Raw genomic sequence first — 18,537 nt, 5'->3', positions numbered from 1 at the left:
TCTTTTTTTCAATTGAGAAAAAAATGGATTTGCCCTTAAGAGCAAACTGTTATATAGTTAACATAACAGTAAAGAAAAAACCTAGAGTAAAAGAGTAAAATGCCATACACCAGATGAACGATGGATCTAAGGGTTGAATGATACTTAGAAACTGAAACATAATTTCAAAAAAAAATTACATTAAGCTTATATAATAAATCAAACTATAGCGAAAAGACTGGAATTCATCCTGAGTCCCAATTACAGTATATTATTTACATTGATTATTACATTTTCCTCTCCCCCAAAAATATACTCATATATATAGAGTAAAAATATACGATTCTCTTTCCTTTTTAACCACTGGGGGTCACTAGTATTAAACAATGAGAGTTGAGACCACATGAATTGGGACAAAACTAGTAGAGAGTTTGACGTGACACAATATAGAAAAGAAAAACAAAGCAAAAATCTACATTTTATTTACTGAAAGTTGAAAGACAATATTTATCTCTTTAAAAATAAACAGTTCCGTTGAACTAACAGCAGGCACATTTTAAAAAATCATTAGAAAATACATTATCCGTGCGTTGGAATGGCACTGATGGGAGATTTCATTTGTATTTAGTAGATCTTCTTGTTTTTACTGATCTTGGCATTGATGTATAATAATGACCGCTGAAGTCATTTTCATTGACATTTGGCAACATCATAAAATCTTATGTTGAAATAGAAAAACACCTATTTTGAATAAGTAATAAAGGGATTTCAACATTTTCACTATTATAAAAGTCATATGAAGCAATGCATGTTTAATTACCAATAGTTTAGTAAATTAGTTTACTTCTGATTTGATTGTTTCATACAATATTGTTTTTCTCTTAATATCTGTATCCAAAAGTCATTTGAACCAGTTTCTTTTAGACAAGACATTTTAAACAAACAAGCATTCAGAAATAAACCGTATAGTCACAAACTTTTGGCCTCAGTGCATTTCTTTCCGTTACAAATCACAAAAAGGTGGTGCAGCCGATACTTAATTTACTTACTACCACTGAGGAAAAAAAACAAGTCAATTAATTTCCCTTTTCCCGCTTAGAATCACAAGAGGTGGATTCACATTTTCCACAGTGCAGAACAAATATAGGTAAGGTGAAAAACATTAAATATAAAAACGGAATGGTTGTCCAATGTTTGACAAACAAACTCAACTCAAAGCAGGTCATTTCACACAGACACATTATATCATAATAAATATGCCGATCCCAAGATAAAGAATAAGAGATTCACTTCAAATATCCTCATCTCAGGAAAGTGTCAACACGGTCCGCATCACACCGCTCGCAGCCACAGTTAACCTATTTTATACTGATCTTGAAAATGTTAGTTTTTTATGTTAAGGGAGAGATGAGGGAGAGCTCCTACTGTAATTCTGGTATCTTATTTTCATACTGCGGTGGCGGAGTGATGGGTTCAATGGTGACTGGATTCTGCGTGGGGCTACGGATTTGGAGACGGAAGTCCTTCAGGTGCAATTTGTCCGACTTGATCCTCCTCACCCGCAGGGGCCGCAGTAACCGGCTGGCCCGGCTGCTGCTGCGAGTGGGCAGGCTGGGGTTCGGTGCAAGGCCGGGAGGGTCGGCCTGGGGCTCCGCGGCAGGCTGGGCGGAAGTCGGCGCGGGCTCATTTAGAGGGGTGTCCTCAGTGGGATTGTTCGTGGGCGCTGTTCCCTCGTTTTCCACAGCTGCTATGATGTCCTCGTAGGACGGCAGCTGGGAGGTGCTCTGGCGTAGGTTGCTCTGACGCACAGGGTAGTCGCCACTGCCAACGACCTCCTCGTAGCTCGGCACATTGTGTGCAGTTCGAGCCGCAGCTCTGGAAAAGGAGGCAAGAGGTGACTGTCAGTGGGTCTACTTATGTGGGATTTTCTCCAGACTGCTTCCAGCTTCATGACACAGACCCTAAATCAGCTAATGTGTGAACTTTTCTTCGTTTTTTCGTGCACGCTATTATCTGTAGAGCGTAGATGTGATTATAGAACCTTTAAAATTATTTTGAAGTCACAATTTTTTCTTTTGTGCAAAAATTAAACAATCCCAACAATAATTGTTGAAGTCTGTGTATTGCTCGACACAATCATTCACCCCCAGGTCAGTTTCAGGTGAAATGCCGCCACCAAAATGCACCAGAGTTAGGCATTTTCAAATTTAAAAAAAAGGAATATTTGAATCGCAAAATAGTATGAAATATTTGAGTGTGAAATTTTTTCGAAGAAGTGGAAAAAAAATGAATTTGTGCAACATACATTTCCTTTTTTTCCCAAATCGCGGTGATACTGGAAGTTCTAAGATCTATGAACTAGAAGGGGGGCTAAGAGACCCTACACCCTATCTCCCCATGTTAAGACAGTGAAAAAAGAATGAGCCTGTTTATCTCGACCTGCTCCAAAATGTTCCTGCTCGAGTCAAGCCCCACCACTCCACAAAATTCCATGGAAATCTCAACTAACATGTAAACGATGAACACATAACCTTCTTGGCAGAGGGAAAAATCAAAGTATGAAAGAGAAGATGGATCATAAACTACTCACTCGTCCTGCTCCCTGGTCACATGGTCCATGAAGGTATCTGCCGCTGCCACGGGCTGGCTGGTTCTGTTGCGTGCTCTCTTCTTGCTCCTCAAACCCAGAAAAAGGGACAAGAGCAGCATGGCCACTCCGACTCCGACCAGCACCATAGCGACGGATGAAGATTTAGTGTGGTCCGCTTCCTCCTCATCATGGCCCCCACCCTCAGGCCCTACGGTGGAGTTGCCTGACACAGCGGACCCGCCCGAAGCCTCACCATCCATGGGTATCACAGTCCACACAATCATGACAATACCGAGGGCAACCAGTCCGACTCCCAGGGCGCAGAGGGCATAATGGGCCCCTGAACTGGTGCCCTCTGAGCTGGGGGACCTGTTGGAACGGTTGCTGCCGCCACAAATACTCTGATTGGAACACATCCCTGACGGACAAACTGCAAGGGAGATATAGTGACAGAAGACCAGAGATAAGGGACATTAAAAAGATTCTCAAAGGAAAACTGCAAAACTACACCTCCAAGATCAGACAGATGTATTAACACCATGATGTATTAACAAGAGCCTCATTTCAGCAGACTAAAGTATCATAAAAGCAAATATCAGGTGCGTTTAAGTAAGGAAAACCCATATAATGTGGCTCTGGAAAACATGATGACAGTGAAAGTTCCAGCTAATGCTTCACGGAAGTATTTACATTCACATTGCTGATATATCCACCGCCTAATCAAAAAGAGCACAAATGCTCATCTGTATCACTACATGGTCCATGTAAAAATCTTTAGGACTCAAAGTAATGCCCCAAACATTTGTCTCAAAGTGCATTTCAATCTGTGTAACACACAGCCCCCTTCCTGCTGCACCAATGACTGCTCGAGTACCTTAGGTCCTTGTAACCCAAACAACCCCACCCCCTTTGCACCTTGTAGCACTTATTGGCGCAAGAAGTTATCAAAACCTGTGGCATTGTATTGATTGTTAAGGTATTACATCTGGCTGTATCTGTTGTGAATACATTTGTAAATGTATGGATTGTATACTGTTAAAACAAAAAAAGTGCTGAGACTGTCTGCTGCATTTTGGAGCAGGACTAAGACAGAGAGACAGTGGTGAGAAAACAGGTTATGGGCAAACAAGTGCAGTGGTAAGTCCACACATGTCTTAACATGACCGACATAAATCAGAGAGACTGTATTGTTGAGAGGAATGACTAATACTTAAAGAATGGACACAAAAAGGGTCATAATAATGTCAATGGTATTTAGCAGCATAACTACAATTCATGCAGGTTCACAGGTAATAAAATGTGAATACCTGTGCAATAATACAATACCCTACAAAAAGATTCCCATTGTGAAGCTTATACTGTCACTTTTTATTGACAGTGTGTCCTGGTAACTTGAGAGCTCATAATCAACCATAAAGGTTGAATAAAGCCTTCATGTTCAGATCGTGAGAGTCCTGAACAAACTGAAGTACTGAAGCGGTTAAATAGTTTGGGCATAATTTTAACATACAATCTTATTAACCATTATAACCTCGAACTGATGAACTCTACACTCATCAAGGAGCCAGCCCAACTTCGGCTAATGTGTGTTTTAGGACTGAGGTTAAGGACAACCCTCATTAGTTTGTTGTGAGCTTTTTGAAGTGTATGTTTTGTTCTTTTAGCTATACCACTATAGTAAGTTATGCAGGTGCCATCATAGTTGCGTTGAACTAATGATAATGTTCTCATCCTTCCCTTATCCAGGAATTTATTCTTGCCTGCCACTTTGTTTTCTTAGTAAGCCTTCCCAATGACAGAGGGGTACATAGACTAACTAGACATAGACTGTTAAGAGTTCATATCCTAAATAAGAGTTGCAGTCTGTATATATTCTCTATTACAATCAACATAAAAACTGGATAAGTCACTTCGTTTCAGACTTTTTCCCAAAACAATACACTCAGAATTTCATACATTTAGGGATAACTTTTTGTCATTTACCTTTTGTAACTCTTTACAAAGTGATAATCTAACTGTCAAAGCTGACTAACCAAGAAGCGGAATCATCTGCACACAAAAATGAAGGACAAGCTGTCTTTGTGTCATTTTGGCCAGATACGATCAGAAATATAAGGGACCAATTACGCTTCCCTGAGGGACACCGCAGGTATTTTCAAGCATTACCATTCCACAGAACTTGATACAATTTCCTTTTAAATTAAGTCGGCTATTTAGCCTCAGTCGAGGTAGACTGCCTTAGACAGTCTATATAATGTAAAATATTAAAACTTGTTCACATATTTTAAATCTTTAATATAATTATAGTTTAAATTCCTTGGGAACTTTTGATTAGCAAATTGAAAGATTTCTAAAGCAGACACTTCATTTCAGCTATTATCTTTTATTACGTTATTTCTCAAACAGTGTCCTGAATTTCTCTATTTATCCAAGGTTGAATCCACTGTTTAATCTTTTCCTTTTTAAATGGAGCAATTTCTTCTAAAATCTGAACAAAATTTCCATCAATCCGTGCTATGCCTTTGTCATAACTAACTAGACCACATTCTTAAGCATGTCCTTGAACTTGTCATATCATTCTCTCTAAGGGATTTGCTTTAATAGAATTGTGTTCGGGTAACTGGGTCCTCCTAACTTTCCTTGTACACCAAGCAAAGAATCATCACTGAGACCACACACAACGACACAATCTGTATGACACCATAACACAACCAATAGCAGTGTGCATGTGCTAACTGATTCCAGTATGGTCATTTATCAATTGCGTAAAATAAAGAAAAGAAAGAACACCAAAATGCTAAGTAATATCAACCATCTACCCATGTCAGAGTGCTTATACATAAATTAACTGGTTTCTAATTTGGAAATAAAACAGTTTTGAGAATTTTAAGATGTAATAAGTTAATCCTTTACTGTTTATATGGCCTTGTGTTCAAGTAAGTACATCAGTTAATATCGCAATCATCCATCCATGCTTCCCATTACCTGCTGCTCTATTCAAGCCACAGAACACAGAGTGGAAATATCTTCACACTTTAAATGATGTGCTTTTCATTTAGGAATTAAAGGACCAAGTATTTCAAGCCTGTCAGCAGTGTGCATAAATTCCAGTTAATTAGTCCAACCCTTCATGCAGAGCACACCCTGCAATTTACCTTCTGTCCTCTGTCTCCTGACATAGAAATGATGGGATAGTCAGGGAGGGACGGTTAATATAGGGGTCCTAAATGCAGTGTATGCCAGGCGAGCTGCAGACTGCTAACAAAGGGAACAAGATTGATCCTTTGATTATTACTGATGTTATTGATACACTGGCATCAGTAATGAAGTGGGTTGTTTTTTTTAGTGATACTGAAGCAGGCTTTTCTGTCCCTTTCCAGAGATATTTTTTTAGTCTGATGACACTTTTACATTGAAATGTCTGCAGTTACTGTGCCTGTTGAAAAGTTTGAGGCCTCAGCTCTTTGGGAAAACACTGTTTGATCTGAGCTGCCAGCGAAACTCCTCCCCAGGACTTTAAGTAGTTAAATACATAATCTGATATTAGCATCTATTGACTATCAAAAGAATCATATTTTGGTGATACAATCATATGTTATCATCTTTTACAAAATTAAGTCATGTGAAAAACATAAAAAAAACTAATGAAGTTATTGGGGTTTTTGAGTTTGAAAGGATAATGCTGACCCTGACAACAAAACAGTCTCAGAACTTCTGATTTGTGTGAAATGGGCGAAAGCTCCAAACCAACCAGGTTCTTGTTGTTCTTGATTGTTTTATGTCATTTAAGGTTAATGTTTTACAATTACAAATCGTATTGATTTTTACATAGTATTTCATCAGTTTTTTATTTGATCATATTGACTTTAGAAACTATTCATATGTAAGTAGTGATATTGATTTCAGCCATATCAGTTCTAGAAAACAAGCTCTTAGAGGATCGAGTATGACACTCGGATGTATTGATCCAATAAGCTTGATCAGTTTTGGTGCCAATACTGTCTTTACTAAATGGATCAAATATCAGCTCTGAAATGACTGATCTACATTGAATACAATTTCTATGTTATTTTCATTAAAACAAACAAAACCTCATACTGATACCTTACATACAAAGAAAGCACTGATATTGGATTGGGATCAGGAGATTCAGTATGAAAAAAAGTAAAAAAAAAGATGGACCGGTGCCTCCCTGACTTACACTTAAGCATAACATAATGTACACCAAACTTTATACACACAGATGAGTCAAAATACAAGCAGTATGCTGCTTTTTACCTTAACTGGTGGTGGTCTTCAGGTGGACTTTGCTCTTGACTGTCTCCAACTACAGCACAGATGTGTGCATCCACGGTTGGATCTCTATATAAACCAGAAAGGAAGTCACTCATACAGTATTTGATTGAATCATGTGCTTTGCAAAACCTTTTTTCTCTCCTCAGTTGCATAGATATCTAGGGCTGCAACTAACAATTATTTTCATAATTGATTAATCTGTCGATTATTTTCTTGATTTTTGGCTTAGTTATTTGGTCCATAAATTGTCCGAAAATGGTGAAAAATGTTGATCGTGTTTCCCAAACCACCAAGATGATGTTTTATTTTGTCCACAAACCAAATGTATTCAGTTAACTGTCATAGAGGAGCAAATAATCTATATAATTTACATTAAGAAGCTTTTGACTTTTTTTTATAAAAACTACTTGAACCAATTAATCGATTATCAAAATAGTTGTTGATTAATTTAGTAAACAATTACTAATGGATTAACTGCTGCAGCTCTATAGATATCCTCATAGCATACAGTAGAATAACCACATGTAGTGCATTAATATCATCATGAAGGGTAAAAATTACAGCCTGAGAATGCAAGACTCCTGATACTGATAAATGGGCCGATATATATAGATATAGATATAGATCTATATAGATATAATACAACCCAATAAATAGAACTTGAATGAAGAAAAAACATATATTTCAGATCAAATGTAAACATAAATGCACTTTTAAAGGCTCATATCAGTTGGCCGATCATATCGGTCAGGCTCTTGACATATGGATATGTCTGTGAAAGGATAATATCGGCCGATATTATCGGCCAACTGATACATCGGTCGGGCTCTCGTAAACGTGTGGCGACAGTCGGATCGTGCCATGACACTTCCCGCTGACCATCTGTGTCACAAATCACGTCTGACGGCCCTGCCTTTGTTTGCAGCCCGGCTGGTCACCGTGCACGGGTGTTTCCCCTGCATTTAAAAAAAAAAATAATTACAAAAAAAGCCAGTCTAGCCTGTTGAGAACACGGGCCCGATTTCTATTCCTGCGTAAAACCAATAGCTCAAAAACAATGACGCGCCACCGGTGACAGCCAGCGCCGTCATTGTTTGCAAAGTAGGAAGGGACCTCGGAGGGCGGAGGCCCCGTCGACACTGTGACCTCAACCAGCCATCTGATCTCACACCTGACGAATAAGAGATGAACTACTACTTGGGGTTAAACCGATCATCTGTGTTGGCCGCGACCCCGCAGGTGACGGTGATCTGAACGAGGCCTTACCTGCCCGCTGCTCAGTGCGCACACACTTCCTCCTTCGAGTTACCTGAGGCGCGCAGGTGCTTTCAGGAAGCGCGCAGGAGGCGGAGAGGACAGAGGAGCTGAAGACGTCCCGCTCCTCCGAGGCCCTTCTCTTCAGATCCCTGAGTCCTGCAGGGTTTACCGAGACAGATAGGTATAGTTGACAGGGACCTTGTTCAAGTTCCAGCCGTATCCACACACAAAAAAACCGCACACACACACACACACACACAAAAATCCTCCCCTCTCCTGGTTGTAAAGTGACTGCCACCTGTTTCTCCTCGTGGTCCTAGCGCTGGCCAGGTCAACGTCCTCTGAGGACGAGCCAGTGGGACAAGGACAAAGTCCGACACAGACTGATGGAAAATAAATTGAAATCAAATTATACTGAAATAAAACAGCTTGGTCGATGTTGCTGTTCAGTTAAATCAAGTTTTGGTGATTACTGACGTCACATGGCTGGACAATTTAAAACATGTCTCTAAAGTGAAAAGGTCTTCAAAGAGACGCAGCAAATATTCAACTGACTGATGAATAATTGTTTTATCTATGATCTCTTTTGTGCAAAAATCAATCAAAAACACAGGCTATTGTTCTCTGTGCAAACTGTCCCTCTGATAGTGACGTGCGGAAGAAGAGATGTCTCACATTCTAGAGAAGTGAGACATCATCAACACAACAACAACATAACAGATATATATATATATATATATATATATATATATATATATATGTTGAGCTTTCAGTCATATAACATGATCTTCCTCAGCAGATGGAATTGCCTAGTTTAAATATTATATATATATATATATATATATATATATATATATATATATATATATATATATATATATATATATATATATATATATATATAATTATTTTATTTTTTAAATTTCCAATATTCTATTTCAATTTTGATTCTGTCCACTTTGTTGTGAACAGCTGGTGTAAATGTGTGTAAGACTCAAAAAAAAAAAAGTAAAACTAGTAAATGTAAATTGAGATTAAAAACTATGCAAACCGGAATTATGATGTATTATTCAATTCAAACACCAACGTGAAGCAAATATCTCCTCGGACATTTGTTAAAACTAAGTCTGTTTATCTTCAAAGAGATGGATTTGTTGTGCAAAGTCATTCCAAGGTTAATTAAGCTATGATTTATTAAATCACTCTGCACTATAATACTGAGGAAATGTCTTTGCTGGGAAGACATTTGTCTGGTCTATATGTAAATAAGATTGGAAAAAAAAAAGTATATACTTTAATTTGCATACCTACTGTGTGTCAATATAGAACAATGGATTTTAGATTATTGGTATTCAAGCAAGTGGGTGTGAGGGGGAAACAGAGCTGATATTGGTGTAATTATGTATTCATCTCTACGCATGAACTGCACTGTGTGGTCTGTTTTCATTTCCATTCAAGCGCTTGAATGGAAATGAATTTGAACTTGAATTCGAGAACAGCTGGTGCAGCCGACCCAGTGTTGTACACAGAAACACACTCACACACACAGTAAATAAGTCAAGTCTCAGCAGATGTAGTTTTTTAGTGTGTTAACACAGTTTTTAATTTAGCTTCTCTTTGAAAACAACCATATCAGGTCAATGTGGTACAATACGACAGTTGTTTTAATCGTTGGCGTACATAAGAAGCTCTGACAGCAGAGGGAGGAGAAACAGTTCATGTGGTTTTAACTCCGGAGGTTAACATTGAACACAGTTTTGAGTTCCTTCCCTCCGCGTCTGCAGGTTTGAACATTTCAGACGCCCAGGAAGTGGCAGAAAAACCTGTTTTACACTATTTGGCTTTGCCTCCGGGTTTCAGCTGCACACAGTGTGGCTTCTATGTGACATTTCACACGAGTGCTCATGCTCGGGAACAGCAAACTTTACACGACTGCGATTTATAAAACACGTTCAAACTGTACAAAAGATGGCATTTATTTCTCCCCTTTAAGATGAGCGACACCACTGTCCTTTTACAGTGCTTGTACAATATATAAACATGGTCTGTCCTTCAGGTTTACCCATGATCCCTTTCAACAGTCAACAGTATACAGTATCACCATGGACGAGTCTTGTAAGTGATTTTTAACCAACATTTATAATCAATGAAAAGTAAACATCTACAACAGATCTCTTATATGAACTGAATGGGACATGTTGAGAAGACAGATTGTAAAAGTACAGTTTAAACTAGATTGTCTTGTGTGCTATAATCTGCTGTGTCATTAAAGCAACAGTGTGTAATATTTAGAAGAAAGTATTCACAAAAAATGTAATATATTGCGTGTCCATATATGTATAATCATATATGTATAATCACGTGCAACAAAGAACCAATATTTTTTGTTTAATATAGTTCCATTAGTGGGACCCGAACTCCGTGTAAGTCGCCATGTTTGCAACGTCATGTTGTGCTGCGTTCCACTGCGACTCGGGAGGTCGGAAAAAAATCACCACCCCGACTTCCGAGCGACTTCCGAGGTTTAATGGAGTGTAGCATTTAATACGGTTGCAGAAAACGGTCCAGAATACGTCGCATTTCGCGTTGAATTTCCATCGCCCAGGGAAACCGGAAAGGGAATTAGTGGTGCGCCACCATAAAATGTCCCCTCTTGGATCCTCTTGGATTACACACTGGGGCTTTAAATAAAGTTAGCGTTGACGACAAATTCATTCCTCCCCACATATCCGGGTTTCATATCTTTTAATGTTGCTTTTAACTAAGGTCTAGTTTCTGTTACAGTGTGATAATTATTGTGGTGACAAACCTGCATGGAGCCTGGAGAGAGTCGCTGGGACGTAGAGGAACTGATTTGAGCCAGAAACTCGGGCCAACATGTCGCGCACGCGCGCACGTGTGTGCAGAGCTGCTGACGTGACACAGTTCCGGTGTCCTCGGAAGATTAACAGCGGATATGTACAGTATCACTGCTGTCAAAGCAAATTATAACGACTTCTCCTGTACCTAAGGCAAAACTCTCCAGTTACTATGTGAGGAGGGAAAAAAAGAGCTGACCTGTTAAAAAAGAGACCACAACGGTGGTGTGAAGATAATATAAACATGAGACCTATTTCATGTAAGCCATCAAAGAGGAACAACACTGTACAGTTATTCGCAGGTTACCATTCAGTCTTCACGTCTATGATTTTCAATGAAGTCATAATGTGAAACTCATCAGGAAATTCAAAACAAAACAAAAATGTTTTGCAGCTCCATTAGGTGTCATTGTGATGCTGGCAAAAACAAAATGATGATATATTTGAATGATTAAATTAAATTGGTAAATCAGTCTAAGACATCCTCTTCAAGGTTTCGTCTTAGCAGTAAACAATTATAAAACAATAACAATGTAAACAGTGATGGAGATTTCAGCGGCTGAGGCTGGTTCAGACGTTTGTGATCTCCACGTTGGTGTAGGTGTGCATCGGGCTGCCTTTGGCCCGCGGGACAGCCTGAACTCTTGCCTCCCTGGGCAGCGAGCCACAGCTGCCGTGGAAGCCCAGGCTGCGCTCCACCGAGTGGCTGCTTGCACGGAACCTCAGCGGACTCTGGAGAAATGAAAAAGGCAAAAATGTATGCGTTCATAGGGGAATGTGATATGAAATCTCCCCTTTACTGTTATTTGCTCACATTATCAAGTAAAGCTGTCCAATAAGAACTACCAGATGTTCTCAGGTTTAAGATGCAGATCATGTAATCTCAGTGTCCTCGGTTCGTATCTGGCTGGCGACCTTTGGTGCATGTCAACCCCCATCTCTGTCTCTCTCTCTCTCTCCCCCCACCCCTCATTTCCTGTCAGCTGTACAGTCCATTATCTGACTGAGGTAAAACTGCCTAACCCAAAATACTTAAACGTCACAAAGAACTTCAATATACACTCAGTTCATTAAATTAGAGTTATTATCTTTTTTTAGTACATGCACATTTGTATTCTTTTTTTTCTCCCATCTGGATGAATAAGATACGCAGATAAAACTCAGTTTTAAAGAGAAAGAAGCTGTTTTGATAATGTTAATAAACAATCTTTACAGCAGCAATGAAAATGTGTAGTGTAACGTCATTTCCTAGCTCAAATTTTTCATTGTTTAAGCAGATTTTCAAAATCAACGTGGTTTCTCTCTATGTCATAATTGAGAGAAACCACAAAAGCAGACTCAAGGGTATGTTGGGCATTCTGCAGTATTGCAGTGTGTGACGTTCATTTAACTTTGGCATCATCAGTGGAAAAAAAGCTGCATCACTACAAAGCTAAAGAGAGATATATTAAATGTGAACAATTACGTCATTGGCTAAAATAATACAACTACGACTCGAGTGCTGTCCAAATGTACGGCTTTTTCCTCACATATTCGACTCATAACAAATGGCATAAATGTATTTTCCAGCAGTTGTCGTGAAGTGGACACGATGTGTTACAGTCATATGATATGATTGTGATACCTTGCCTGTTCTTCTTATGGAGCCCCTCTCCTCAGCGAAGCGGTTCACAGCCACAGGTGAAGAGGAACTGATGACCTCATTGCCCTGTTCTGCATTGCTGTAAACACAAGGCATTATAACACTTTAAAAACAAAAAAAGTTTTTATCATTTATCAATTGTTAAATAATCACATTTCACAACCCTGTGGTCGTACTTTCTCCTCCTATCTCTCAGGGTACATTTTTGCAGTCATAACACGGTGTCTTCGTCTGTATATAATTTGTAGTTTTTGGTTTACCCGTGAGGGACGGCGAGTGATTTCATCTCTTCATACAGGTGCCGGTGCAGCATGTGTTTGTTGCCGGGGATCCCCAGGGCTTTGGCCATGGCGTCGGTGTCGAAGGACGGATCGAGAGCCATCACGGCTCCATGGATCCCTTTACCCTGAAGATTGTCTGCGAACTCCTGAGGAGCAAAACACAGAGGCAGTACTGTATGTACCAGTGTGTGCAGCACAGCAGAATAACTCACTTCAGACTCCATCTATAGCCCTGCCAAAAATCATATTGGTACAAAGGTCAGATTTAATAACATGCAAACCACAGTCATGATGGAAAGAAACAGCTGTTTGCCCCTGTGGGGCAGAAATAGTGTTTACGTTTCTAGATCTACATGTTTACCAGAAAAAAAACATGTCAAAGTAGAGGAGAATGAATCATTCATTGTGGAACCAGAAAAAAACCCATGTGTAGTATTTTGAAATGTTTATTTGTCCAAACCCATTTTTTTTTCTCTGTATTTCTTTCAGCAGTGGTAAAGCAACAAAGCAACAAAGCCATCATTATGTTTGAGGGAGACCAAGAAACACACACTGTGTGGTATCTGGTTCCAATCTGCCCTGGAAAACTCCCGAGCAAGAGGGACTACCGTCACTGACCTCCCACCCACCTTGAGGTCTGCGTCTCTGATCCACTTCATTACTCTGTGACATGTCCAAACAATGGGATCACGGTCTTGGTGCTCACATTTTGCCCGTCGCGCCTGCAGGGCCTGCGAAAACACAACACACAGATAGCCGCAAAAGCGCTAATGTGGCCGGGGCCAAGCATAACACAGAGAGAGGTCAGGGAAGGATGATGGCCCGCTGAGATAATGCCGCACCAACAGCTTCTGTGTGCCTCCAGCTATGGCGGAAAATAATGGAAATCACATGCAGCCCTGTCAGTGTAAGCTGAGTTAAAGTTTATGCGGTGATTGGGGAACGGACCTCTTTATCAAAGCTGAGCATCTGCAGCAGCTGGATTGCCAGAAGGAGACTCGTCTGGTGGAACTGGTCACCGATATTGAGGAATCTCTCCAGGTCCCTGCGACTCAGAGAGTTCAGCACTCGTCCGTCCACCAAGTGACTCTGGAAGGTTTGGGAGTATTGAGGCAGCCCCACGTCACTCAGCCACGATGTGGCAACCCAGTGATGGTCCATCTCAGAGGCTTTCGACAGTCTGGAAGATGACGAGACACCGATGATCGATTGGTGGGGATAAAAAAATATATATATTTAACAGTACTGTAAATAAAATGTAGTTGCAAAAGTAAAAGTACTCGTAATGCAAAAATACTGAATAAACCCTATGAGTGTTATGGCAACATGTTAGTGGTTTATTATTAATGATGCATTCAAGCAGCAGTTTATTTTTGCAGGTGATTGAAGTGGATATAATTATAATCATTTTACATATTGTTGCAGGGTTGAGCATGGTTTTAAAACTTAATCTGTAAAGTAACTCTATCAAACTGCCAAATAAACCTATAAAGTAGTATAAAATGGAAATACTCAAGTTAAAATACAAGAACCTAAAATTTGTTTCCTTCATAACAGTACTTGATGTAAATGCGCTTCGTTCGTTTCTGCTGCTCACCCTTTATCTCCTTCAGCTCTTCTGTAATCCTCGATGGCCAGTCGTAGCTTCCTGCGATGAATTGGGTTACTGATACCCAGGCCCAGCTCCAAATCCTCATCGGTCAATCCTAAAAGAATCTAAAGAACAGAAATCCAAACTTTTATCCCCCCCCAAAAAACTCCAGAACGACCCTACTCTCAAGAACATAGCAAACTAATATCAGATACAAATTGTTCTGAAGGTGTACCTTGCCACTTTTGACATTTTCAGAGCAGGCTCGGATGTACATGGGCATCCCCATGACAACCTCCATCCAGGCCTGGACGGCGCCCGCCCTCCACAGCGACATGCACGTGTTTCGTGTGAGCTCCGCCTGCTGGAGGCGGTCGAGCTGCTCCTCGCCGTCCGACAGGCTCTGCTGCGTGAGGCTGTCAGAGTCTGGATTGGTCAGGAGAAGTTATGGCGCGGCATACAGGAGGGGTTCAGGGTCAGAGGGATGTGGAAATCAAAACAAGTGACTCATCTGGAGACGGTTTGGAAATAGTCAGAGTATTTGCATGGAAAATCCACCTCCACCTCCGGTGTAACAACAAGACCCATTTGGATAATACACTAAAGCAACTGAATTGTTTTTTTTTGTCAGTTATCAGTCAACTGGATGGAAAATAGTTAAGACCTTTCCCTTCGTTTGACAAAGTCTTGAAATTGCACCACATGGCCACTAGAGGGAGGCAGAATAATTCACTTGAGCTACTCTTTCCTGTGTCTGAACTGTGTCATATGAGGAAATAGCTAACAAGATTTATATTAAAAAGTAATCAAAACTACACAAATTAATCTGAGTTGTTAAGTTGTTTAGTTCAGGTCAAAAACTACAGCACCGATGTTTAGAAAATGTGTTAAAATACTTGTTACCATCTGATGATTATGAGGGGATTCAAGACCACTAGGAGAATGTAATAGAGACACAGGGATTATTCATAAAACATCATGCTCCCGCCCATCATCCGGCCATCTCAACAAGAGGAAAACACGGATTCATACTGAACCAACAAATCCAGGATGAACTCGGTGTGTTTACCTGATTCGTCCCCACATGCTGACAAAAAAAAATGCTGCATGCAAAGTCCACCATCTTTCAAAAATAGTTTCCACAAAAAGACAAATACATTTTTTTTCCCCCCAATGGACTTGAGCGACATGAATAATCCCCCGAGTGCAGAAAAAGACAGCTGGTTATCACAGATGAGTGGTTACTCACTGGCAGGAGCGAGTTGCCATTAGAAATGGCAAGGGAGGAGAGGGAGAGACACGTTAGACTGCACACAAGAACAAGATCACTCACGGAACAGAAAAAGGTCACGTAGGATGTATTCAGTTACTAGTTTTATTTTCAAAATAAGATTTCATTTCAATTATAGTTCCTTTTTGAAAATGCTAAAACCTCCTCAGCATCTGGCTGCAGCAGCTGCAGCAGATACATGTTTGAAGTTGCTTCTTTGTTTTGTGTCTTTTTCCTTTTAAATAAAATACTTCAATAGATTCAATCTTTTATGCAACATCTCCTAAATTACAAAGCAATTAACAGAGAATTGTGAGAGCCACATTTGCGAGAAATGAGGAGGAATTAAAAAAGAAAAAAGAAAAAATACTAAAACAGCAAAAGAAAGAACATGGGGGGCCGTGCATTCAAAATGCAAGGAAACATAACTGGGTAGAGGGGAAAGGCAACACAGGAGCAACACAGGAGTGTGGAGATTATTAGTCCGACTGGCAACGAAAGGACATCTTATCAATGCAACACAGAGGGATCATGCAAGTGTTTAATGCACATTCCTTTGTTTCATATCGACACGTTAGATAGCGCTCAGTAAGACATGTGTCCGTCATAAGCAACAATGTTATGAGGCCAGTGCTAACAGTGACAGAATGATATGCAGAGTTTTCAAAAGATGAGCGTTTTTTACCTTTGGCACTTGCATATTAATTTGACAGCAGACAAGAGGCTTGTGTTTTTAAATCTGTGTTACCACATATTTTATGGAAGTCTGACTCTAAATCCCTTATTAGCAGTCCTAATGTCACAGTAATTGAGAATATAATTTTTTTTTTTTTTTTACTTAAATGGATGAGGTGGTTAACATGAAATCGCTTCATGTTGTGAATGTATTATCAGCAAATACCAGTCAGCCAGCGTTTGAAACATGAGCATGATGACGATTCTGTAACAGCAGCAGCTCTCAGACAAAGTACCGTTTTTTCATATCAACAAGTCATTCGAAACGGCAGAATTTGGCCGCAAGATCATTTTTTTTCAAGTCAACCAGCTAATATATGGTCTTTCATAATGAGATATGGGACGAGTTAGTTTGGGAGTAAGAAGAAAATTAGAAATCAGCGTTGCAAAGCTTGATAAAAGCAACTGTAAAGTAACAAAAGCCAAATGAAATTTACAGTAAAAACACTAGTTTCACAATAACTCCTATGTACATATAAACAGCAGTCCTTCAAGTCTCCAGTTATAAAAAACATAAAACATTGAGCAATTTGGAAGATGATACAGCATAAACATGTCTACACAGAATAATAAAACCCATGTACTGTATATATTTATATGCATGTAAACATATATACATATGCATACATGTGCATCTATAAATATATATCTAATTTACAAACACAATTTAAGGGCGATATACTGTACATTTATAGAATAGCAGTCTCTTGTCGAGAGTTTTCTTTTAAAATTTACCCCATTCCCCGCTTTCAGACAAACCCACAAACAAAACACTCCGAACACACAGTTAAAGCCAAGTGGGTATCCACACACCCTCCAACACGCACACACACACACACGCTTACACACACAGTATCACCAGTCGGCATCCTCCTCTATGTAGTAATCAGGGGTGGCTGTACCATCAAACAGGCCAGGGTCCAGTGACTTGCGCTGCTTGCCCCGAGCGAACACCCGTGACAGGGATCCGAGAGTCATCTTCTCCTTCTTCTTCTTACGCTTCTGGTCCTCCAGGTCCTCCATGGACTGAACCAGACAGAGGAGACAGGAAACTCGGGTTAGTCCTCCTCCTCTCACACAGCTGAGTTCAAGCTGTACCTTCTTGTTCTTTTTTGAACTGCGCTTATTTGTTTGATGAAAAGTTTGATGAAATGTGTTTTTGATGTCTGTCCGGTAAATAGGGAGCGGCAGCCAGCATCCAGGTAGCTTTGCATAAAGACATAGCATAGCTTTGTCTGACTTGCACTTAGGCCTGTCACGATAATTACATTATCGACTTATCGTACAATACATGAATATGAACTCAGTCATTTTTATTGACCTCAATAACCATTGAGTCTTTGTGTCTACATGCGTGTGTTGTCATAAGAATGAATGTCCAACAACAGTCCAGCAAGTCTCGCTGCTTCTGTCCTCTCACCTGATCTCGTCGTATGATTAATAAACCACTGTTTTGTTTTATAAAATGTCAGACAATATGTATTTTTCTAGAATGTTGGCTAAAATTTCTCTCAGCAGACGCAACAACCAAGCTCACATGATTCAGTATCAAAAAAATAGTCTTAAAAGGACGATAATATTATTTATCGGGGGACAATATATGTGCAGCAAAAGTAGTTATTGTGACAGGCCTACTTGCACCTCTAAAGTTAATTAACTAAAGCGGAAACCTTTTGGCTTAAATTTATCATTATGATGTTAAAAATGATTGCACAATGTAGCACAGCAAAAGAAATTGCATTGTCCTCTGTGATATTGGTGCCCTATAAGCTTTGATTTCACAATGTCATTCTCTTGGCTACTGGGATACGTTTTTTTCGCGGGAAAAATGACAACTCGATTACTGCATTGATAGAGGAACTACATCAGTCGTTGCACAACCAAAAACAAAATAACGTTCTCCCAGTACCTAAGATGATGGAAATGGCCGGCGGTGGTGACACTTAATCGACAAAAACAACTCAACCTCGCAAGGGAAAATTAGCAGGCGAAGAAGGAGCGTGATAGAAAAAGAGATAAAACAAAAAAATACCACCTG

General features: G+C 39.8%; 3 protein-coding genes across 8 annotated transcripts in view; all 3 read right to left on the bottom strand.

Annotated features, from left to right (window-relative positions):
• Positions 1 to 445: 445 nt before the first annotated feature.
• On the bottom strand, positions 446 to 8,407 carry tmem51b (transmembrane protein 51b). Of its 2 annotated transcripts, none has more exons than XM_035631248.2 (4): positions 8,132 to 8,407; positions 6,848 to 6,931; positions 2,570 to 2,999; positions 446 to 1,854 (listed from the first exon to the last, which is right to left on the bottom strand). In XM_035631248.2, the coding sequence occupies exons 3-4, from the start codon at positions 2,983 to 2,985 to the stop codon at positions 1,401 to 1,403; spliced, it is 870 nt and encodes a 289-aa protein (XP_035487141.1). In that variant the 5' UTR covers positions 2,986 to 2,999; positions 6,848 to 6,931; positions 8,132 to 8,407; the 3' UTR covers positions 446 to 1,400. The 2 variants fall into 2 exon arrangements, with proteins under 2 accessions (XP_035487141.1, XP_035487143.1); XM_035631250.2 differs by having other exon boundaries at positions 8,175 to 8,407.
• A 1,289-nt stretch (positions 8,408 to 9,696) lies between these two features.
• LOC118308883 (kazrin-A-like) lies at positions 9,697 to 14,939 on the bottom strand (the record flags this gene model as incomplete). Its single annotated transcript, XM_035630312.2, has 7 exons — positions 9,697 to 11,712; positions 12,605 to 12,701; positions 12,883 to 13,049; positions 13,533 to 13,634; positions 13,852 to 14,083; positions 14,501 to 14,619; positions 14,730 to 14,939. Coding segments are annotated over 7 exons (1,089 nt in total), but the record flags the coding sequence as incomplete, so codon positions are not given.
• Positions 14,940 to 15,855: 916 nt separating this feature from the next.
• Positions 15,856 to 18,537, bottom strand: part of kaznb (kazrin, periplakin interacting protein b) — a 90,708-nt gene continuing 88,026 nt past the window's right edge. For all 5 annotated transcript variants that reach the window (XM_035631243.2, XM_035631245.2, XM_035631244.2 and 2 more), the window contains one exon: positions 15,856 to 17,525. In XM_035631243.2, coding sequence (XP_035487136.2) covers positions 17,494 to 17,525 — 32 coding nt within the window. In that variant the 3' untranslated portion in view covers positions 15,856 to 17,493. The remainder of the gene's footprint in view (positions 17,526 to 18,537) is intronic.

The sequence above is a fragment of the Scophthalmus maximus genome, chromosome 6, assembly GCF_022379125.1.
Source record: "Scophthalmus maximus strain ysfricsl-2021 chromosome 6, ASM2237912v1, whole genome shotgun sequence".
Taxonomy (NCBI): Eukaryota; Metazoa; Chordata; class Actinopteri; order Pleuronectiformes; family Scophthalmidae; genus Scophthalmus; species Scophthalmus maximus.
This window is presented reverse-complemented; position numbering and strand designations above follow the sequence as displayed.